Source organism: Panthera pardus, unplaced genomic scaffold (assembly GCF_024362965.1).
Source record: "Panthera pardus isolate Hobbes unplaced genomic scaffold, ASM2436296v1 HiC_scaffold_15, whole genome shotgun sequence".
Classification (NCBI taxonomy): Eukaryota; Metazoa; Chordata; class Mammalia; order Carnivora; family Felidae; genus Panthera; species Panthera pardus.
Window position 1 is genome coordinate 40,731,818 of NW_026526710.1, and position 23,449 is coordinate 40,755,266.

The 23,449-nt window shown below is 42.8% G+C and overlaps 1 protein-coding gene across 5 annotated transcripts in view; it reads right to left on the minus strand.

The window, feature by feature from the left end:
• ANKRD29 (ankyrin repeat domain 29) overlaps window positions 1-23,449 on the minus strand; it is a 54,032-nt gene that overhangs the window by 26,313 nt on the left and 4,270 nt on the right. For 2 of the 5 annotated variants that reach the window (XM_019465546.2, XM_019465543.2), the window contains 4 exons: window positions 18,546-18,754; window positions 15,656-15,766; window positions 6,960-7,058; window positions 2,249-2,347 (listed from right to left, as the gene is read on the minus strand). In XM_019465546.2, the coding sequence (XP_019321091.1) occupies window positions 2,249-2,347; window positions 6,960-7,040 (180 nt within the window). In that variant the 5' untranslated portion in view covers window positions 7,041-7,058; window positions 15,656-15,766; window positions 18,546-18,754. Of the gene's footprint in view, window positions 1-2,248; window positions 2,348-6,959; window positions 7,059-15,502; window positions 15,767-18,545; window positions 18,755-23,449 lie in introns of all 5 variants that reach the window. The other 3 variants (XM_019465544.2, XM_019465547.2, XM_019465540.2) reach the window with 3 other exon arrangements.

Consider the following 23,449-nt stretch of genomic DNA (forward strand, 5'->3'; position numbering starts at 1 on the left):
CACCATCCTACTTAGCATTTCTTTTGAACATGTGCCAGCTTGTCTAGATCTCTTTTAAAATGTCGGCCCTAGAATGAATCAGAGCACCAAAAAGTAGATGCGGTCTGATGTGGAATGGGACATTCCTTTGTTCCATCCTCTCCACTTTTATCTCTACAGCCTAAATTAGAATTAGCTTTTATGCCAACCGCATCGCGCTACTGACTCATTGAGTTTGTGGGCAACTGAAACCTTTAATGGTTTTCCTCAGGTGCTACAGCTAAGGCATTATCTTCTCCTATCTCCACTTGATGCGCTGTGTGCTCACTTCGGCAGCACATATACAACTGGTGAGCTGTTTGCTTGGCTCTGTGAATTAGTAGGTGGACATCTGAGCTAACTATGAACAATGCAAGAACATGTCACCTGGTTCTGAAATACAAATCATAACTAAAGATAGTGTGGTTTCTAAATTTGGGCATAGAGTGTTTATCCAAAATGCCTGCCCTCACACTTCCACCCTCACAGGGTCTGATTCGGTAGGTCTGGGTGAGGCCCAGAAATAGGCTTTCTGACCAGTCACATGAGGGGACTGTGATGTGCAAGTGGCAGGTGGGCCCCACGCGGAGAAACACTGTTGTAGGAGCTCCATTGTTCACAGGCTGTGGGGGGGTGGGGCAGGGCCCTCGAGCTGTGATTTGAAGGGTGGAGAATGGAGGTAGGAGACTGGAGGGTTGAGGCTGGTGGTGGGGGTGGCTGTGGGTGGAACGGGTGGGCAACAAGAACTTGCTTACTAGCAGCAATGAGCACCAACATCTCCAACTTCTGTTCTGTTAATTTTCTCTTTGCCTCATGAGGTAAGAGAAGAGCTAAAATAGGGCGATTATTATAGAAGAGCTGGTACCTTTTATTTTTAAAGACACAATTTTGGGGGATACAGATTCAATAATGATGAGAACAACTGTGGAAACAAAGGCAGTTCTGATGACAGGATCATATGAAAACTCAAAGCCTCTGGACATTCTCTTCTCCCCATGGAAATTCTCGGATACCTACAGCTGACCTAATGGAAACATTTGGAATTGTGCTCTGGGCCCCGTGTTCCGTGGATTTCTGGGACAGCACAAACTGGCTCACAGACAAAGGCTTCAAGCCAGCATTAACTTGTTAACCAAGAAAACTGAAGCAGCCATATGGTTGTGCATGATCGTTCTGACTTCAAAGTTCAAAGAGTTGAGACTTCCATTTGTAGGACTTCACTTTCTATTCTTAGTTGTCTGACTTTTATAATGAAAAATAAAAAGATAATTAATATAAAAATATATGCAACACATATATTTTGGGTTATTGTATATTATATTCAGCATGTTTGGAGGCACGTGCACAGTGCAATAGCAGGTTTCAGAACAGACTGAGCCTATTTGAAATTCACATCCAACAGAAATTCACAGCATCTTAGCAGAAAAAAAAGAACTCACTGGAAACTCCCCTGATACCAAAATATCACCTACAATGGATTAAGTAAGCCTAAAAGATCCCAAGTAAGGCAAATTTCCAGGAATTTTTTGGTTATGATTAGGCTGGAAATAAGTTGACAATTACAAAAATGTTAAAGCAGTTCAATTCTCTTACTATAAACCATTATCTTGTAAAATCATATTGTGAACACGAAATTGATCTTTCAACAACCTCGGTTTTCTCATTCATGTGTCAAACGTGAGGAATCAATGACTGCTTTAAAGGAAGAACCACATTTCCTTGCCTGACTTTATCAACTGTAATCATGTATTATATATTTCAATGAGGACATCTCAGAAAGTAAACTGCTTGTCAAATCACCCTTCTTAGAAATCTCTCAGATTCACTAACATTGGCTTAATACTTCAACACTCCTAGCATAGCACTGGGATTAACCTTGAAGTGAAGAAAAGCACATGAAAACAGGGAAAGTTATGAAGCCCCTGCTGTTATCCACTCTGCTAACAAAATTTAGTGTCCCAAAGTAGAAAGCTACCAGTGCAAGACAGAATGTAAATAACTCCCCATAAAATTCTCCAGTTGTGAGCCCAGAGTGAAAATGTCATATTTTATATTGAATCCCTAGGACTACCTTTGAACCATGACAAGTAACTTTGTGAAACCCAACCTTCTTGGGCTTGAAAATCTTGTAAAAAGGGAAGCACAAATTCATACTATGGATGAAGAGAAACAAATATTCATGACTACTGAAATTCTTCAACAGGGTATGAAATCAAGAAAGTTCTCTTACTTTGGTCCTACATTCAGTAGATGCTCCAAATTCAAAGAGAAATCTCACGACATCATTATGTCCTTGCTGGGCAGCAAAGAACAGGGCAGTTGTACCTGACTGGGAGAGAGCAAGAGGCTGGTTTTAAGATATTTAGTTACATCACACGTGACTTACACATTTGCAAACAAGACAACACTATACCCTTGTATATAAGCCTTCTAGCCTAGGAGGTGGCTACATTTGGACTGATTATATTCCTTGTTCAGAGAAGTGAGAACACGAAAGGAGAATGTATTGTTGGTGCAATGGGATGAATGGTGGACCCAAAAGATATGTCCCTATCCTAATTTCTGGAACTTGTGACTATTACCTTATGTGGCATGAGATGTGATTAACTTAAGGATTTTTGAGAGGAGGCACTTATCCTGGCTTAGCCTGGTGGGCCCTAAATCCAGTGACAACTGTCTTAAAACAGTGAGGCAAAGACACATTTGACACAGAGGAGAGGAAGAGGCAATATGGCCCCAGAGGCAGAGATGTGGCCCTAAGTCAAGGAATGCCTGCTGCTACGAGAGGCTGAAAGAGGTAAAGAATGGGTTCTCCCTGCGGCCTCCAGAGGGGGTGTGGTTCTGCAGACACACCTTGAACTTTCTGTCCTCCAGAATCCTAAAAGTAGAAATTCTGTTATTTTAAGCCGCCTAATTGGTGGTAATTTGTTACAGCAGCCTCAAGGAACTAACATGCTTGGTAACATGGGCATTCATTCACACAGGGAGGAATTCTGGAAGAGTTCCGGCTACAAAGTAAAGCACCCCAGACTAGAAAGCTACCAGTGCAGGAAAGAATCTAATTAATTCACTCAAATGGGCTCAAAATATTCCTTAAAATAGGACATAGGAACAAGAAACAGCCTGATTCCAAATCTTCAACTGATCAGTGATACCCTGAGACACATTTTAGCATCCTCTCCTCCCATCCATTTTTACAAGCCTACTCAAAGACTGGTAGCCAAATCATTGTGTAACATGAGCAAATTCATCATACCACTCTGTGGCGAATACAGTTTTCATATAAAGACACTCTTCACCCCAGCGCTTGGAGCATGGATGAAGCAAACACTACACTCTCCCAGGCACAGTGAAGAGAAAATCCTCCCTCCATGACTTACCTGGAAGTGTTAAAGTGGTAGGTTCTTACCCAAGCGGGAGAAGCCAGGAGAACTGTGGCCTAAGGACCACTGATCACTCTGAAGCTTGTTTCTTAAGTGTGTGTGTATGCGTGTATGTTTGTATGCATGTGGGCATGTGCGCGTGTGTGACAGGGATCAATGAGCCCAGCCACTGTGGCAGAACACAAGTGAGTAACTTCACAGTCATGACCATCTACCTTGGGGCTATGCACCCAACCAGACACTGCCCTGGGGAGGCACAGGTAATGTGATCTTTCCCAGAGCCTTTCAGCCTGCAAGGCAGGAGTGATTTTCTCCTTGGTTCCCATAGAAACAAGTGGAAGCATCCTCTCATTGCTTTCCTACAGTGGACGACACTGGATTCCAGAAACCTTAAGATACAATCGGGTCTGGATGAAGAAACTTGGCTAGAAAAGGAAAACTCTCATCTTCTCAACAGATACTAAATTTTAGAAACTACCAGGGAGGGACACCTTGGTGGCTCAGTTCGTTGAGTGTCTGACTCTTGATTTCAGCTCAGGTCATGATCCCAAGGTTGTGGGTTTGAGCTCGGCTGCTGAGTGTGGAGCCTGTTTGGGATTCTCTTTCTCTCTCCCTCTGCCCCTCTCCCCTGAGTGTTCTCTCTCTCCCTCTCTCTCTCTCTTTCTCTAAGAAAAAAAGAAAGAAAGAAAGAAAGAAAGAAAGAAAGAAAGAAAGAAAAGAAACTACCAGGGATAATTTCTAGAAATTGTTTCTTCACTTTCTTCACTAAGAAAAAAGATTTGTTTTTCACTGTTTTTTTTTTAAATATATATTAATGAAAAAAATCCTATTTCAGCACTTAGAATCAATTTTGGAACATACAGTTACTGTCAATCATTGTGCACATGAATGGAGCATCTGTAGAGAATAGAAGCCAGACTTCATGACAACTATACGTGCAACTCTTATGCCTGAGAGCTTTAGCCAATATTGCTGGTTCTCTAGAGCAATGGTCTCTCAGGATCATTAGCTTCTGGTTCTTGCAAGCTCTGTGCGTCTAGATAAACTTAGAAAACAATGGCAGGTACTTTTTCAGGAAACAAATATTTTGATATGGATTAAATGGAAAAGATGAATTAAGAATGAACCAAGGTTGGGGCCCCTAAGTGGCTCAGTCAGTTAAGTGTCCAACTTCGGCTCAGGTCATAATCTCACAGTTCATGAGTTCAAGCCCCACGTCGGGCTCTGTGCTAACAGCTTAGAGCCTGGAGCCTGTTTCAGATTTTGTGTCTCCCTCTCTCTCTGCCCCTTCCCTGCTCATGCTCTCTCTCTCTCTTTCAAGAATAAATAAGCATTAAACAAAAAAATGTAAAGAATGAATCAAGGTAGAAGCCTGTTACATGAGTGAGTTCCATAGCACTCTCAACTTACAAAACAGATGAGGTGATGTTGGGACCTCTCTTTAGCAGTTCTACCACCAGAGACTAGCATGGCTGCAGGAAATTCAAGGGACCACTGGGAACTCATATAGCATAATCATTTGAACTACAAGGTTACCTCTAAATTGGACACACTTTGGTAAGTCCTTGAGGGCCATTTTGTTCAATGCACAATAGTTTTCATTCCCAAGAATATTAGTTGAGCAACTGGAACCAAACAAATCGATATAAAACCATAAAAACCATACATTGGCTGGAAATCAAACAAATGTTTCTCTTCTCTCAGCTTTTCACAATTGTTCTGAAGATATTTTTGTACATGTTGAACTTGCCCTTCAGGATAGAGTTTTTTGAGCAAGCAGATCTGAATCATATTGTTTTTATTAGAGAAGATCTGTCTTTTCTTTAAAGTTATAATAAACCAAGGCTGTAAAGCATAAAGGAAAAACAAAAGATGATGGTAATTTCAAACTATAATTCTAAATGGGCCCAAACATTTTCCTCCCAGAAGGAAATTAGCTGCTGACATGAAAAGTGGCCTAAAACAATGCTCCAGTGTTGTGGAAATTGCTCAGAAGAATCTGTCTGTGAGAAGATGGATTGGACTTGATATAGTTTCCCTGAGTGGCTCCTCTTGAGGAGCTTGCTGGTCCAGGGCTATGGAGAACCAGACTCCAGAGTTTACCCATCAAGTGCCCATCTTCCATGGTCCACAGCCAAGGTGACACCCAAAGGGGAGAGGGGATGGACTTTAGACGACCCATGTACTATCCAGCCCTCACACCTGGGGTGTCTTCATTTGTTCCACTCAGGTGTAGCAGTCCAGCCTAGAAGATGGGGCATACTGACTGATGAAAGTTTGGTTGATGAATCATCCTTTCTGAAAGAACTGTAGGGCAGGCCCTCGAATAAGACTAGGTCAAGGAAAATCAAATGCTCCAGTTTGGTTTGGAGCTTGCTTCAGGAAGCCATCTTGTGTCTGACTCAGTGTGGATTGAGAGGTCAGATTCGCTTCAGGGATGACCCGTGGCTGTGTCTCCATAAAGGTTAATTTACAAGGGCCTAGATTAAATCTGCTCGGGAATAAATGGATCCCCCTAAGACCTGAATCCCAAAGTGTGTTAAAATGCCCAGCCTCCCACTGCTCTTCTGCACTGGAACAAGAATGGATCCTCTAGCTAGACTGAACTCCCAAGATGGCCTTTGAATGAAGTGTGGGAACAGGCTCACATTTTAGTCCAATGTTCACCACACGGCTTTTTTTGGGGGACAGCTTATTTAAAATGTGACTAGTCGGAGAAGCCCTTTGAAATAATGGTTGGTTGAGGCAGTCTAGCAAGTGAGCCTCATTAAGAACAGGTTGGTGGGGTGCTTGGAGGGGCTCAGTGGATCGAGTGAGTTTGAGCCCCAAATTGGGCTTGCTGCTGTCAGTGCAGAGCCCGCTTTGGATCTTCTGTCCCCACCCTCTCTCTGTACCTTCCCTGCATGCATTTTCTCTAAGATAAATAAATATTAAAAAAAAAAAAAGAACAGGCTCGTGACCAATCCTTTGAAAAACGCAATGATCTCTATGAAAATCCTATAACTGGGGCACCTGGGTGGCTCAGTTGGTTAAGTGTCTGACTCTTGGTTTCAGCTCAGGTCATGATCTCATGGTTCGTGAGTTCGAGCCTGGGATTCTGTCTGTCTGTCTGTCTCTCTCTCTTTCTGCCCCTACCCTGTTTGCACATGCAAGCATGTATGTGTGCGCGCGCTCTCTCTCAAAATAAAGAAATAAATTTTTTTTTTTAAAGAAAATCCTGTAACTTGTAAAGCACCTCATCCCAAGGGAAGAAGGAAGAACTGATTTAAGCTTGGGAGGAAATGTCTGAGTGTTTAAGGAATGTGGTTAGAGGTCTTGTTACCTCAGACTACAACACATGCTTGAGAACATTCATTCAACTGAAGTACAACCAATGGTCTATTCCTGGGCCTTAATTTAGGCACAATAAAGCCTGCAATCTGGGCTTTGATGTCATGTTGGAAAAAAGCAATGATTATTCTTATCTTCCTTGCCAATTCACTACTATGAAAATTTTGAGTCATTCTTATTCAAGTGTCACATGAGTCATCTCTTATTCAAGTGTAAAACCTGACCTACCTCTCTCTGGAGATTGATGTCTGCTCCTTGCAGAACCAGTTCCCTCACACAGTCTATGTGGCCTGCATAGGAGGCCACCATGAGGAGCGTGGTGCCATGCTAGACAGAGGACAGACAGATGAACGGTTAGGCCATCATATGTCACACAGGGTCCGGGAGAAGAGGCTGCAGAGAAGGCAGCTCCACTCGGGACATGTCCAAGTGCAAAATTTCACAGTAATAAAAGCATCTCATGCAGACTAGACGGGAAAAAGCAAAGCGACACATTGCTGAGGGTGGAATTTTCGATTTAAAAATTCACTTAATTCCATTACCTTCAGAAGTGCAGTCCAACTGAACCATAATTACTGCATTTTAAGGCAGTAGGGATGTAATGGTCTCATTTTATAATTTCTATTAAATGATTCCTGAGCCAAAAGACTATTAATGTAAAAGATGGGTTAAGTGGTACCACTTGGCTTTCTGAGTTTAGATGTCTTTATCTCAAAACTGATTCAGGTAAAGATAAAAGGCACCTCAGGGAAATGGGAGACCACAGCAATCAGTCAGGAGGAGCCCTGGGGTTCAAGTCTGCCTCTGTCCTCAACCAACAGTGTAACCTGGGGGCAAGTTGCTTATAATTCTTGGGGCTTGTAGTTTAATTTACAGTCATTTTGGAGGGTTTGGAATGGTGATCTTAACCACCACCTCTGCATCTGCAGCAACCTGCCTTTTGGGGGTAGACAAGAGAGAGACAGATGGTTCTGCACAGAAGGAAGGCTTGCTAGGTATAGGTAATAAGTGACTCTTACAAGCCTCATTTTCATTTCATCAGTAGGATTTTGTAGGAAGGCAGTAGAATTGAATGGTCACTGACACTATGACCTTGGGCTACTTATGGAACCTTTCCAAGGCTCATCCTCCTCATCTGTAAAATAGGGAATAATAAAAGCCTCTTCTGGGTGACATTAAATGGGTAAATGAGATAATGCAGGCAACATGCTCAGCACTGTAATGTTAGATATGACTTCAGTAAGTGTTAGATATTGAAACATTATGATACTTCAGTAAATGTTAGGTTATCATCTGGGTTTTGTTGATTTCTGTGAATGACAATACTAATTTTGGGAAAGTCTTATTTGCTAGGGATGAAAAGTACAGGTAGATTTAAAAAAAAAGCTAATGGCCTCATGGAAGTACTCTATATTTTTTCTACCTTCATGTGGCTGTATTTAGTATTTGATGTTAGACATTCATGTGGGCTGTACCATCCATTATTGAGTTGAACACCTTTCTCTGTATTTTCCAGGATGAGAGTGGTATGTAGAAGTGGGTATTACTAACTTCCTCCTGAATGTAAACAATTTTTATTTAGGTCGCAGATAGAAGAATCCTTGATTTAAAACCAATCTGGGGTTGCCTGGGTGGTTCATTGGATGAGTGTCTGACTCTTGATTTAAGCTCAGGTCATGATCCCAGGGTTGTGGGATTGAGCCTCTCATCAGGCTCCATGCTGAGCACAGAGCCTGCTTAAGATTCTCAGTCTCTCTCTCTCTCTCTCTCTCTCTCTCCTTCTGCTCCTCTCCCCCGCTTGCACACTTTCTCTCTCAAATTAAAATAAAACAAAACAAAAACAATGTGGATGATTGCTGGGAAGATAGTGAAGTAGGAGGACCCTATGGTCACCTTGTCCCATAGATACAATGGGAGTATCAATAGATACACAGTGGGAGTTACAATAGATAACACTCACATCAGTGTTAAATAACTGAGAAAATAACCCAAAGATTGGAAGAACTAATTCCATAACTAAAGGTAGAGAAGAGCCCACACTGAAGAGGGTAGGAAGGGTAGAGATGTGGTGGGGAGCTAAATGGACCACTGCTGTATGCAGGAAGTGGGGGGTTGGGGTAGGGAGAGAGCTGTGGAGAAGGGAGAGAAACAGACTATTCCACCAGGGAACCTGCATGTGGAAGATGAGTCCTCATAATATTTGGCTTTGAAAACTAGGGGGACTGAATTTTAGGACTTAAATCTTGGAATTTTAAAAATCAGTGGCTCAGCTCTGGGAGAGGCTGGAGGGTGAGAGGAAACTGAAATCCTCACTCTTTAAGAGACAGCACCACAAACAGCCCATGGAGATAGAGCACAGAAGCAGCAGTTTGAAACATGACTCAGGTATATGGGAGGGAGATTTGTTTACTAGTCTCAGAGGTATGCTGGAGGAGCAGGGATCACTGGGGAGACTTCTCCAGGAACAAAGGAGCTGGAAGGAACCATTTCTTTCCCCTTCCTTCCAGCAAAAACACAACCACTTGCAGGAACCAGTGCAGCACCCACATTCACTACCTAACTTGCTAACATCACAGGCGCTCCTCCCCCCCGCCTCCCCCCCCCTGCAACCTCCGTGAATGTTGTGGATCTACCCACTCTAATATGCTCTTGGCCAGAGTCTATTCAAACCAGGGCCACAAGCCTGGTAGTGTGCAAGCAGCCCCAACAAGAGCCAGCACCATTCCAAAGTGACTCCTGACCTGGGGAGAGGGAAGGATAACTGCACACAGCAGTCATACTACAACCCCAGCAGTGGACTGGGGGCAGACAGCTGGCCTGATTGCAGGCCCCGCCTACCAACAAAAGATTCTCTGGACAACATGGGAAAGGACACTGCAGTTTGGTGCTGCTGCATCTCTGGCAAACACCTAGTATGACTAAACTCAAGCCCATGATAGCCCCAGACTGGCCCACTAACACTATAGGGACCAAAAACTGCCTAAAACAGGCAAAGAGAGCCACTGCAGATACCTGAACTGTGGAAAAAGTGGCTCAACCACAACAGCTGGGCACAAAACACACATAGGAGACACCTCTGAAGCACCAGGTTCTGGTGAACAGGGGACACTGCACTGCAGGGCACTACAGGACCTCTTCTTCTTTTCATAAGGCCACTACTTTCAAGAGCAGGAGATGTAGCTAACTTTCCTAACATAGAGAAACATACACAGAGAGTTAGACAAAATAAATGAGACAGAGGAATATGTTCCAAATGAAAGAACAGGACAAAATCACAGTAAGAGAGCTAAGCAAAATGGAGATAAATAATATGCGTGATAGGGGTGCCTGGGTGGCTCAGTCAGTTAAGTGTCCAACTTTGGCTCAGGTCATGATCTTGTGGTTTGTGAGTTTGAGCCCCATGTCAGGATCTGTGCTAACAGCTGAGAACCTGGATCCTGCTTTGGATTCTGTGTTTCCTTCTCTCCCTACCCCTCCTTCCCCCTCTCTCAAAGATAAACAAACATTAAAAATTTTTAAAAAATAATATGTTTGACAGAGTATTTAAAGTAATGGTCATAAACATACTCACTGGAATTGAGAAAAGAGAGAAGGACATCAGTGAGACCCTTGACAAAAAGATAACAAAGAATCAATCAGGGATGAAGAATATAGTAAGTGAATTTAAAAATACGTTAGATTGAATAAAGAGCAGACTAAAAGAAGCAGAAGAATGAATCAGTGACCTGGAGGACAGATTAATGGAAAGGAATCAGGCTGAGCAAGTGAGAGAAAAAAATATGCAAAATGAGAATAGATGTAGGGAACTCAGAAACTCCATCAAGTATAACATTTGCATTATAGGGATCCCAGAAGGAGAAGAGAGAGAAAATTTATTTGAAGAAATAAAAGCTGATAACTTCCCAAATCTTGGGAAGGAAACAGAAATCCAGATCCAGGAGGCACAGAGATCCCTCAACAAAACCAACCCAAGGAGGTCCACACCAAAACACATAGTAATTAAAATGGCAAAAAGTAGTGATAAAGAGATAATTTTAAAAGCCACAAGAGGAAAGAAGAAAGTTAAGTACAAGAGAAGTTCCGTAAGGCTATCAGCAGATTTTTCATTACAAATTTTGCAGGCCAGAAGGGAGTGTCAGGATATATTCAAAGCGCTGAAAGGGAAAAATCTGAAGTCAAGAATACTCTACCCCGCAAGGTTATCATTCAGAATAGAAGGAGAGATAGAGTTTTCCAGACAAACAAAAGTTAAAGGAATTCATGACCACTAAACCAGTCTTACTAAACCAAAATTCATGACCACTAAACCTAAATGTTAAAGGGGACTCTTTGAGTGGAAAGGAAAGATCATAACTAAGAGTAAGAAAAGTAGGAAGCACAAAAGCAGCAAAAATAAGTATACTTGTAAAAACTAGTCAAGAGACTCACAAAATAAAAGGATGTAAAGTATGACATCATATACCTAAAATGTGGTGGGGGGAGAGAGGAGCAAAGAATGACCATTAAGTGGCCATCAACATAGACCACTATATCCAGAAGATGTTATATGCAAACCTAACGGTAACCACAAATCAAAACCCATCTATTAAAGTCTATTTTGTCAGACAGAAATATTGCTGCCCTGGCTTTCTTTCATATCCATTTGCATTATAAATGTGTCTCCATCCCTTCACTTTCAATTGGCAGATGTCTTTTGGTCTGAAATGAGTCTCTTACAGGCAGCATATAGATGGATCTTGCAACAGATATGCAAAAAACAAAGAGAAAGGAATCCAAGAATATCAGTTAAAAAAGCCAACTCACCATGAGAGAAGAGGGCAAGGGAAGAATGGAACAGAGAACTACAAAACAACCATAAAACAAGAAATAAAATGGCAACAAATACGTACCTATCAATAATTACTTTGAATGTAAATGGACTAAATGCTCCAATTAAAAGACATAGAATGATGGAATGCATAAAAAAACCAAGATCTATCTATATGCTGCCTATAAGAGACTCATTTCAGACCAAAAAACACCTGCAGATTGAAAGTGAAGGGATGGAGACACATTTATAATGCAAACAGATATGAAAGAAAGCCAGGGTAGCAATACTTATATCTGACAAAATAGACTTTAAAACAAACTGTAACAAGGGATGAAGAAGGACAGTATATAATCATTAAGGAGACAATCCAACAAGAAGATAGAACAATCGTAAATATTTATGCACTGAACATGAGAACACCCAAATACATAAAACAGTTAATAACAAACATAAAGGAACTAATTGATAATAATACAGTAAGTGTAAGGGGCTTTAACACTCCACTCAAATCAATGGGCAGATTATCTGAACAGAAAATCTACAAGGAAACAGTAGCTTTGAATACACATTGGACCAGCTAGGTTTTTTGGGTTTTTTTGTTTGTTTGGTTGTTTGGTTGGTTTGGTTTGGTTTTGGTTCGGTTTTTTTGGACCAACTAGGTTTAACAGATATATTTTGAACATTCAATCCTAAAACAGCAGAATACACATTCTTTTCAAGTGCACATGGAATTCTCCAGAAAAGATCATATATTACACTATGAAACAAGTATCAACAAATTCAGAAAGATTGAAGCCATACTATGCATCTTTTCTGACTACAATGCTATGAAACTAGACATCAACCATACGAAAAAAAATTGGAAAGAGCACAAATACATGGAAGTTAATAACATGCTATTAAATAATGAATGGATCGATGAAGAAATCAAAGAAATACAAAAAATACACGGAGACAACTGAAAATGAAAACACAAAGGTCCAAAATCTTTGGGATGCAGCCAAAGTAGTTCCAAGAGGGAAGTTTACGGCAGTACAGGCCTACCTTAAGAAGCAAGAAAAATCTCAAATAAGCAACCTAACATTACACTTAAAGGAACTGAAAAAAGAACAAACAAAACCCAAAACCAGAAGGAAGGAAATAATAAAGATTAGAGAAGAAATAAATGATACAGAAACTAAAAAACAAAACAAAAGAAAACAAAAAAAAAAACCCCACAATAGAACAAATCAATGAAACCAGTAGCTGATTCTTTGAAAAGATCAACAAAATTGATAAACTTTTAGCAACAGTAATCAAAAAGAAAAGAGAGAGAATTCAAATAAACAAAATCAGAAATGAAAGGGAAGAAATAACAACCAACACCACTGAAATACAAAGGATTATATGAGAATATGTAAAAAATTATATGCCAAAAAAATGGACAACCTAGAAGAACTGGAAAAACTCCTAGAAACATATAACTGACCAAAACTGAATCAGGAAGAAATAACAAATTTGAACAGACCAATTACTGGCAATGAAGTTAAATCGGTAATCAAAAAACTCCCAACAAACAATAGTCTGGGACCAGATGGCTTCACAGGTGAATTCTACTAAACATTTCAGGAAGAGTTGATATCTATTATTCTAAAATTATTCCAAAAATAAAAGAGGAAGGAAAACCTTCAAATTCATTCTATGAAGTAGTATCCCTTGATTAAGCTACAAAAAAGTCTTTCCTTTATAGTAAACACTTGCTAGTTTGACAGATGACTAATTCTCTAAAGATTAAGGTTACTTTATTTCATTGGCTGATGTTAAAATGTATCTTTTAAAACTAGCTGATTTTGAATAGAGGGAGGGTATGGGGGGATATAAACGTGGTGAAGACTCCAACAAACAGGACATTGAAACACCTTCATTCATACATCTGAAAAGGCTGGAGGAAGCTGCCACTGCACATCTCTGTGGTAGATGTGCATCAGAAAGATGAAGGAAGCAAAAAATGTAAACATCATGTGAGGACAGCATTACTCGAGAAATGAAGGTGAATGTAATTCAAAGCTTTGCCATGTGGTGGGTGGCCTAGCGGTAATGTATTCATTCTTTAAATGTTGTCTGTTGGACGTTTGAACATGGTCGTGAACTTGCGGTTGGGAGCGGTTCCCAGGAGAGCCCCAGGGCCTCCTCTTGCATTCCATCAGCTCTCCTAGGAGTCCCAGGTGAACCGGAGGCTGGGCAGGACTAGAGTACAGGTCATTCAGCACCACAGGCATCCTGGGACCCAGACTCCACATTCAGGTGGTACCTGAAGGAGGTAGAAACTCTCCCCGTGAAATGTGAAGGGAAACCAACACCTACACTGTTCCCAAACCTCTCCCTGTCTCCATCACCGCCAATCTTAGAGACTCTTTCAAAATCAATGTCTGAAATTACCATCATTTAGGCTCTCTCCTTTGGGTTAAGGAATCTTTTCTCCAGAAAGCTGTTAACAAAATGAGTTTTTATGCTAAACGAGGAGGAGTAAATATTGGTATCTGGCCTAGTAGTAAAATCTCTGTTTGAAAAAGCTACTTGTCACCCAGCAGACAGAGACAGAGGTTGAGCTCTGAGGGGGGAAGGAAGTGGCAGGACAGGCGGCATTGAGGAGGAAAGGGCACAGGGAAGGCTGAGTGTGGGGTACTGTCTGGGGGGCAGGGTGTGCGTGGTGCTGTGAGGAGGCTCCTAGGACACTGGATATAAGGAAAAAGTCATAGGAGTGGCTGAAAATAGGTGACTTCAAGACAAAGAGGAAAAGCAGTCATCAACATGGTCAGTGGGTGAGGCCACGATGAAAACCTGCTCCAGTTTGGTCCAGGGGGCACTGCTACCCATTAAGACCCAAGTAAGACTGGGATGGCCAGTTCGCAGATGCCTGAGTCCATACCAGTCTGGGTCCTGGCAAGGAACAGATGGCACATTCGCACTGGGATAGTTGGAGGAAATTTTAATAATTGATAACGCTGTGCCCTGGGTACAGGGACACTCCAAGAACAATGTTGCACTAGGAGCTAGCAGCAGTGGGGCTCCCCTGCCAGCCCGGGCCTGAAGGCACAGGGCTGGGGTGGGGAGGGTGGAAACTCCTAGGACACAGAACGAGAGCACTGCTGCCAGACAGAACAGGGGACCCTGCGTTCCCCAGCGTCCCCGTCCTCCCACTCTCTGATTCCTACCAGTGCTCCCATTGGCCAAACCCAAGCGGAGGCCAGAGGGAAGCAAGTCCACTAGGCCGTACATTTCAGTCTCTGGGACACAGCAAGCTGGAGAAGGGTCTGAGTGGATCTGGCGGTGCCAACCCCAGATAACTGCACACCGATGCCCCCAGTGCGCAGAGTGCAACAAGCTTTGCTATCTCACTCAGGCTGGTGGCTGATCTTACTTAGCAAATTTGTGCAGTAAAAGCTGGAAATGGCACATCCAGCTTTTGGGAAAACAATAGGGCTCATTTGAAAACATTTTTATTCCTAACATTAAAATATTTCTGCTGCTTCTCTCTTTGTCTCTCATTTGAGGTCTTCCTGCTCCCCAGAGATGCAGAGTCCTGCTGAATACAGAGAAATCACTGCCTCTGTCTGGAGAGGGAGGGCTCCCTAAGTGATACCTGCCGGTGGGCAGTAGTATCAATTTTTAGACTCCCTCCTTGCCAGTGAGTGTACTGATGTTTGCAAAGATAACGAAAGGTAAGAAGCTGGGCGGAGGTTTCCATCTTCAGTTCTCTTACCCTCGTAGAAAAGCCCACCTTCCACATCCATGGCAGCCCTCTTCTGCTCTGAATTATCTCCACTTTCCATGAAAGGAGTTGGTTTGAATTCTCGGACTAAAAACCCTTTCCTTCTTGGAATTTACCAATTCTGATTCCCAGTGAGGTGCCACTTCCCCTATTGTGGCCGCCTCTGGTTTTGTGCACATAATGGTTTGCCCAGGATGTTTTTACACTCACCAGGGTACCTTGGACTTTTACAAGGGATAAAGCAGGCAAACATGAAAATGTAGATAAGCATCGCAAAGGGAAATGTATTCATGAGCTGTTCTCGTGCCAGCAGGGGAAACGGCGTGTCCTTGGCATGCATATACCAAATGAATCCATCCGTACACTGTCCCTGCAGTCCACATCCACCCGACCGCTGTTCAACAACAGCCTGAGCAGAGCCAGGTTTCCTCTCCTTGCTGCCCAGAATGCGGCGTTGGCAAGTGGAGTTTCCTTCTGCAGAAGCAAAATGAAACAGGATCTTAGGATCAACATCAGTTAATACGACTGCTTCTACGCAAATATATACCATTCAAAAGGCAGAATTTCCAGATGTGTTGTAGTATCTGAAAGACCACTCCTCCAACAATAGATGACAGTAACATACTTGGCTATGGAACACATTCTGTTTCATACCAGATATCGGAGCCACAGTGCTCTTATGAAGAGCAATGTTGTTGATAGTACAGCACTATTAATACTCCCACCAATGTCCTCACTTTCCTGCCTCTGTGTCTTTGTTCACAGTTTCCTTTTTTGCGTGAAATGAGTTCTCCCCCATCCTTCAAGGCCAAAGCCCTGCTTAAATCCAATTTCCTCCTTGAAACATTCCCAAACCCCCGTTCACCTCTAAGCAGAGAGAAATCTCTCTCAAACCTGACCTCCCCAACCCACATCTTTTCTGTGCTCTCAACTTTCTGCCTGATTCCAACTGTCTGGGCAAATGTTTCACCTTCCCTCCACCTAATTTTCTTTGCTTCAGCTAGAACTTGCCAGGGGATTCACTTAAGAATAAAGAACTCTGGGCAGGAAATGCTGTTACATGTCCTCGTATGGGTCCTTCTTTCCACTGCTGTGTGATTTTAAAGTTGCAAAGATAATATTGGAACCAGCCTATGGAAGGAATAGAGCTGGCAAACAGTTCTTGAAAAATCAGCCAGACTTGACTGCAGTCCAATTGCCTTTTCTAGAACACATCAATTTGGATCTGTAGCAAACAGTCCATGGCAGGGGAGGGAAGGGCTGGAGGAGAGGCTCTGGAACCAGACAGCACTGGGTTTCAACCCCAGCCTTGTGAAAATGACTTGGCCTTGGTGAGTCTTACACTACCTGACTTGAAAATTACGGTAAGGATTAAATAATATAGGTTAACTGGTGAATGCAGTGCCCAACACATCATAAATGCTTACAGATGCTAGCTTCTTTCTTTTTGCCCACTTTTCTTTACAAAGTTAGGATAGGCAAAAATTTTTTAATATAATTTATTGTCAAATTGGTTTCCCAGTGCTCTTCCCAACAAGTACCCTCCTCAATGCCCTAGATAGGCAAAATTAAATTCAGAGTATCGATACTAATAAAGAATTTTGTGGTCTCAGGAAATTTTCTAGCATCGACATTATTTAACAAGAGCACTTTTTGGGTGGGCTTAAAACACCTATATGACCCCAAAGGGCTTTTATGCAAGATATCTTTTAAAAAACTTTTTAATTTATTTTTTAAATTTACATCCAAGTTAGTTAGCATATAGTGCAACAATGATTTCAGGAGTAGATTTCTTAATGTCCCTTACCCATTTAGCCCATCCCCCCCTCCCACAACCCCTCCAGTAACCCTCTGTTTGTTCTCCATATTTAAGAGTCTGTTTTGTCCCCCTCCCTGGTTTTTAGTATTTTTGCTTCCCTTCCCTTATGTTCACCTGTTTTGTATCTTAAAGTCCTCATATGAGTGAAGTCATATGATTTTTGTCTTTCTCTGAGTAATTTCACTTAGCATAATACCCTCCAGTTCCATCCACATAGTTGCAAATGGCAAGATTTCATTCTTTTTGATTGCCAAGTAATACTCCATTGTATATATATACCACTTCTTCTTTATCCATTAATCCATCGATGGACATTTGGGCTCCTTCCATACTTTGGCTATTGTTGATAGTGCTGCTATAAACATGGGGGTGCATGTGTCCCTTTGAAACAGCACACCTGTATCTCGTGGATAAATGCCTAGTAGTGCAATTGCTGGGTTACAGGATAGTTCTATTTTTAATTTTTTGAGGAAACTCCATACTATTTTCCAGAGTGGCTGCACCAGTTTTATGCAAGATATCTTTTAATTATACTGATAAGGGGGGCGCCTGGGTGGCTCAGTTGGTTGTGCATCTGACTTCAGTTCAGGTCATGATCTCACGGCTCATGGGTTTGAGCACCACGTCAGGCTCTGTGCTGACAGCTCAGAGCCTGGAGCCTCCTTCGGGTTCTGTGTCTCCCTCTCTCTCTGACCTTCCCCTGCTTGCACTCTCTCTCTCTCAAAAATAAACATGAAAAAATATTTTAAAAAATTTTAAGTATACTGACAAGGTATTAAATTCAGTATCTCTTTTTTTTAATAAGTTTCTTCAAGGCAGACCTATTTCTTTTTTTTTTAAGTTTATTTATTTATTTTGAGAGAGAAAGAGAGAGAGAGAGCAGGGGAGGGGAAGAAAGAGAGGGAGAGAGAGAATCCCAAGCTGACAATGCAGACCCCGACATGGGGCTTGAACTCATGAACTGTGAGATTGTGACCTCAGCTGAAACCAAGGGTTGGTTTCTTGGCCTACTGAGCCACCCAAACACCCCTTAAATTCAGTATCTTACTTATTTATGCTAAGTTAAAAAGAAAACACAGCAACATCAGCCACAACACAGAGCCATCTTAGGTTTAATTTTTTTTTTTTCAATTTTTAAGTAATCTCCACACCCAACGTGGGGCTCAAACTCACAACCCTGAGCTCAAGAGTCACATGCTCTACCGACTAAGCCAACCAGGTGCCCCTCCACGGAGCCACCTAAAATGAACAGTGAGGGCACAGGCAAGGTGGCATTTGTTGCTATGAGGATTTCTTTTCTTCAGCCCTTCAGCTCACACACAACTTAGTGCTCTTGTGCATTCTTGGAGGAGAGCGTGGCCAAGCAGGGAGTGCTAAGCAGGTTACAAACATACTTCAAATAGTTTCCTGGCTCGGGTAGGGGAAAAAAGTCACCTCAAATTCCAGACGAACAATTTGCTTTTCCCCCTGAAAGCCTAAATATGATGGCCCCGGGAACTTTCACGCCGAACTGCCATGGTGACGTTCACACCCGGTGTTTGCGGCTCTTGTTCCAGGCTGGCTCCACTGTTACAGCTGTCAGTAACTGGCTGAAGCAATGGCCAGGCAGGCCTGCCTTGTATCATAAATCACGAAACAATGCCCTTTCAGCAGAGAGATCGCACAAGGCCAAAATGAAGTTTGGAGGGTGAATTAGGAAGAGAACTTAATACGCCAGCCCTGCTGGCTTTTCCTGAAACATGAAGACTTGAGAGTAATAAATTGTAAATCATTTTTAGTGATTTTGTTGTTTCTCTTTAACCCCAAATTATTTTCAAAACCCATCTGCACGCCACGAACTTCTATCGTCATAATAAGCTCTCCAGCTGGGAGCCTCTCCTGCCTTGAGGACTCTGGGGCTTCCTCTCCTGTCAGGGCCAGATTTCCTCGCTTCCTATGAGGTTCTGGAAACTGAGCTTTGTGAACAGCTGTAAAGATTTCATTTTCCCTCAAGTGCGAGAGGTGGAGGCAAGACAGAGCAGTCGATTTGGGGTAAGAAAGAGCTGAGTTCCAGTCCGAAGCCTGCTACTTCCCAGCTCTGTGACCCTGGGCAGGTTATTTAACTTCTCTCCGTCCCAATAAAATGGGACTAATAATGCCAGTAGTAGTACCTCTGCCATGTGTCGTTAGAGGATTAAAGGGGAGAATACGTGGAAACACTGTTTGATGGTGAACACTCAAGAATTGTCGCTATAAATGCTATTCCTCACAGCTCTTTGAAATGCTTGTTCAGGTGACTTAATTTGCTTGGTCACTGGCATGTATTGGGGACAGGGGCACTGGCCAGGGGCTAGGACAAGAGGTAAGAGTGAAACTTGAGCTCTGCTCCAATGGCTTTATGGCCCCGCAGGAAAGCATGTCATGCCAATAGGCATCAGAAATTATTACAGGTGCTAGAGTCGGAATGTGGATAACGTAAGGAGAGCAGAGAATGGCTGGGCCTATATGGGGGGGGGGGGGAGGGTGGTGGTGGCCAGGAATGGTTTCAAAGAGAAGGAATTCTCAAGAAGAGTCTCAGAAGATGAGTGGGGAACTGGGTAATGAGCATCCCAGGCAGAAAGAGCGGTGAAAGCAAAGACGTGGAGGCTCACCATAGCATTCTGGGAACCGTCACTAGCTTGGAAGGGCTAGACGGAGGGATGGGAGGGGAGAGAGGGAAAGGGACAATGCGGTACTATAGGCAGCGAGGGCCAGATCCCAAAGGATCTGCTGTGCTGTGCGACGGAGTTTGCCGGGGTACTGGGGAGTCAAGGCAGGGTTTTAAGGTGAGGAGATACTATCAGCTTTGTGTTTCAGAAAGGTACCTGTGGCAGCTTCAGGGAGAATGGATTGATGACTGGAGCCAGACTGAGGTCGGTGTCTACAAGGGTTAGGGGACTACCGCATAGACGGGGAAGAGAATTTAAGGGCCCGAGCTCAGGCAAAAATAGCGGGACGGGAGGATTAGACTGTATGTGCAGGAGAAGGTGGGAGAAGGAGGCTGGAAAGGTCCCAGGTTTCTGGTTGGAGTGCCCGGTTGAGGCGGTGCCATTCCTTGAAGTGGGAAAACACCGGAAGAGGGGGAGGCTTTGGGAAAAAAAGGAGTTCAGCTTTGAACACGCTTTCAAGTGCCTAAGGGGCTTCCAGGTGGAAACGACTCCCAAAAGAATGGGTAAGTTCTCCCACCACACCGCGGCAGACACATTTAGTGGAGGGCAGGAATCTTGTGCTAATACTAAGTGCTCGTTCTGTACCACTCCGTATGTCCTTCGCACATGCTCTCTCGCTGAATCCTCACGGTGGCTCAGTGAAGTGGGTGCCGGTACCAGCCCGCTGCACAGCTAAGGGAGACATGACAGGCAGGCTTCGGGCCTAGGCAGCCTGGTGCTGGGGCTGCCCTGTTAGCCATCACACTGTTCTGCCTCCCTGGAATTCTGTAGACAGCAAGGAATAAGGCAGCATTGACCCCAATGACCTCCTTCCTACCCTCATTCCAAGCTCCTCTTCTGCCAAGACGGAAAGTCCCCTGAACTTCCTTCTCTTCAGGGTCTACACACATCACATTGCCTGGATAGCTTCCAAACCTCCTCTGGGTACGATATGCACATAATCATAAATGCTGTGGAGTGAAACAGGGGCAAGACCTCTAGCCTTTGAAGGAGATGATGCATGTGGAAATGCTTTGCTATTTAACCTCTTTCTTGATTTTTCTGATCTCTACAAAAAGGGCAGTGAGCCTCCCTCGGGCTTGCTGGTCATGATATGAAGAATAGCAACACCAACCAAGGCTGAGATCTTGCTCTTCTAGCCGGTGTGCTAAGCACTTTCACTGCTCTGATGTATTTAATTAGCAGAACAACTCCACGACATTGGTGTTTTTATTATTCCCATTTTTAGGAAGAGGAAACTGAGGCACAGAAATGAATTACTCAAGGTCATACAGTTAGCAAGTAACAGAGCCAGCATTCAACCCCATCTTTGAGTGTAGAGTCTGAGGACTTTCCCTGTGAGAAAGTCCTTTTTTTCTCCCCTTTACTTCCAGAATTTTGGCTTACACACTGCTCATTATTATACTAACGGCAATTAGTTACAGGAAGGAAGGGGAGAGGAAACACAGAAGGGAAACTGTTACTTGTACAGAACTGGAATTCTGATTAAAAGCTAATGGGGAGGGGTAGAGACTTTTAAAAGGTAGAGTTCAAAAAAGGTTTAGAATCATGTGGGTTTTGATTGTGCATTTATTAATTCAATCAAGAGAACATGAGCTTTTCTCAGTTATGAATTTCTCTGGCGTTAGAGGCCACGTTAAATAAGAAGAGAATGCAGGACTGAGAAGCCTTGCACAGAAGGACACTCTGAGATGTCACTAGCTATTCTCATCCATTGTCCCCTTTGTGCTAAGTATTTGAAATTTTCAGAATGCTTGATAAACATTAGAGAAGCCTAACCTCTGTGTTGTCAGTATTGCTACACTTCTGAAGGTGATAGGAAACTGATTTACCCCAAGCATTCTGCCTTGGAGGTAGGACCATTCAACACCAGCATTTCCAAACTCAGAACTCAAGACCAGGTGGAGAGTCTGTTTAAGACATGTATGTCAGGAATAGGCAAATATATAGAGATAGAAAGGCAGAGTAGCAGTTATCTAAAGCTGGGAAGCTAGACAGCTGGGGGCTAGAGTGACTGCTAATGGGTGATGAAAATATTCTAAACTTGATTGTGCTGATGGTTGCACAAGTCTGAATATACTAAAAAGCACTGAAATGAACACTTTACAGGGGAAGTTATATGGTATGTGATTTGTATTTCAATAAAGCTGTTTAAAAACATGCATGGCTTTGGGGAACCTGGGTGACTCAGTTGGTTAAGCATGACTCTGGATTTTGGCTCAGGTCAATGATCTCACAATCTGCGAGTTCGAGCCCCGTGTTGGGCTCTGCACTGACAGTGTGGAGCCTGCTTGGGATTCTCTTTCTCTTTCTCTCTCTGCCCCTCCCCGCTCTCTCGCTCTCTCTCAAAATAAATGAATAAACTTAAAAGAAAACATATGTGGCTTTGTACATTTATTTTCCTGTAGCTCATCCAAATAATTTTAGCTGACTGGTGAACTGGAGCTGATGATGAGATCATCTACATACTTTCAGAACAAGGATGGAACATACAAGTGCCCATACTTTTGGCCAAGTCATGAGCAGTTTCCGTCACCAAGATGAAACATGGTATTGAGACACTTTATCCTCTTGGCTAAAACATGCTCAAGAAAGACCCAAGTATTGTTCTTGGGAAACCAATGTTTCCTCTACAGTGGTAACTTCCCTCACTGTGTTAAGAGTCTAACTCCTCAATTGTGTTAGGCTTTTGGCAACCTCAGCCCTGAAGAATAAGTCCGGAGTAGTTGAAACAGCTGTTACAAAGTCAAAAGTCAATGCACCGAGATCTGTGAACTTTATTCCACAAGGACGCCCAGACCCACCCCCTGAGTTTGCTTTTACTTTAAAAATAATTCTAACAAACATGTGTCTGTTTTCCCAACCAGAACAAATTAGAACTTGCCAATTATGAAAGACGAAGTTTACTGGAGACAGACTGATAGCAGTGATTGCTGACAGCTTAATGGAGGAAGGAGAAAACACAGAAGCAAAGAAGTCCGTGTGGTTCAGAAGCAAATAGCTCTACATGTGATTACTCTAAGTCATGAATAGGAAGCTAACTTGTGATTTATAATGCTCTGTTCATTCTCCCATAGACTCAGCTAACAATGCCAGGGCTTTTAAACAAAGGCTTTGGAGACCCAGGAATTAGGGCCTATAAGACTTTCTGAGGCCTGTGAAAATAAACCGTTAATCTCTGGCTCTAAAATCAAAGTGAATGAATAAACAGCTACAAAATGTACTGTCTTAGTCAACTCCCTTCATTGCTAAATTTGGTATTCAGAAAATATTGATGGCACATGAAAATAATTTGTAGGTCTGATTTTCTCAGTACACAAGAATTATGGGCTATATACGAAAATTGCAGAAAACTCATGGACAAATGTAAATTAAAAGTTATTCATGGCTAAGTTGTTTTTAAAGCAGTATTATAAAAACCCTTCCAAAAACATACAATAAAAAGTCTCTATTATTGGGGCGCCTGGGTGGCTCAGTCGGTTGGGCGTCTGACTTCGGCTCAGGTCATGATCTCGCAGTCCGTGAGTTCGAGCCCCGCTTCGGGCTCTGTGCTGACGGCTCAGAGCCTGGAGCCTGTTTCCGATTCTGTGTCTCCCTCTCTCTCTGACCTTCCCCCACTCATGCTCTGTCTCTGTCTCAAAAATGAATAAA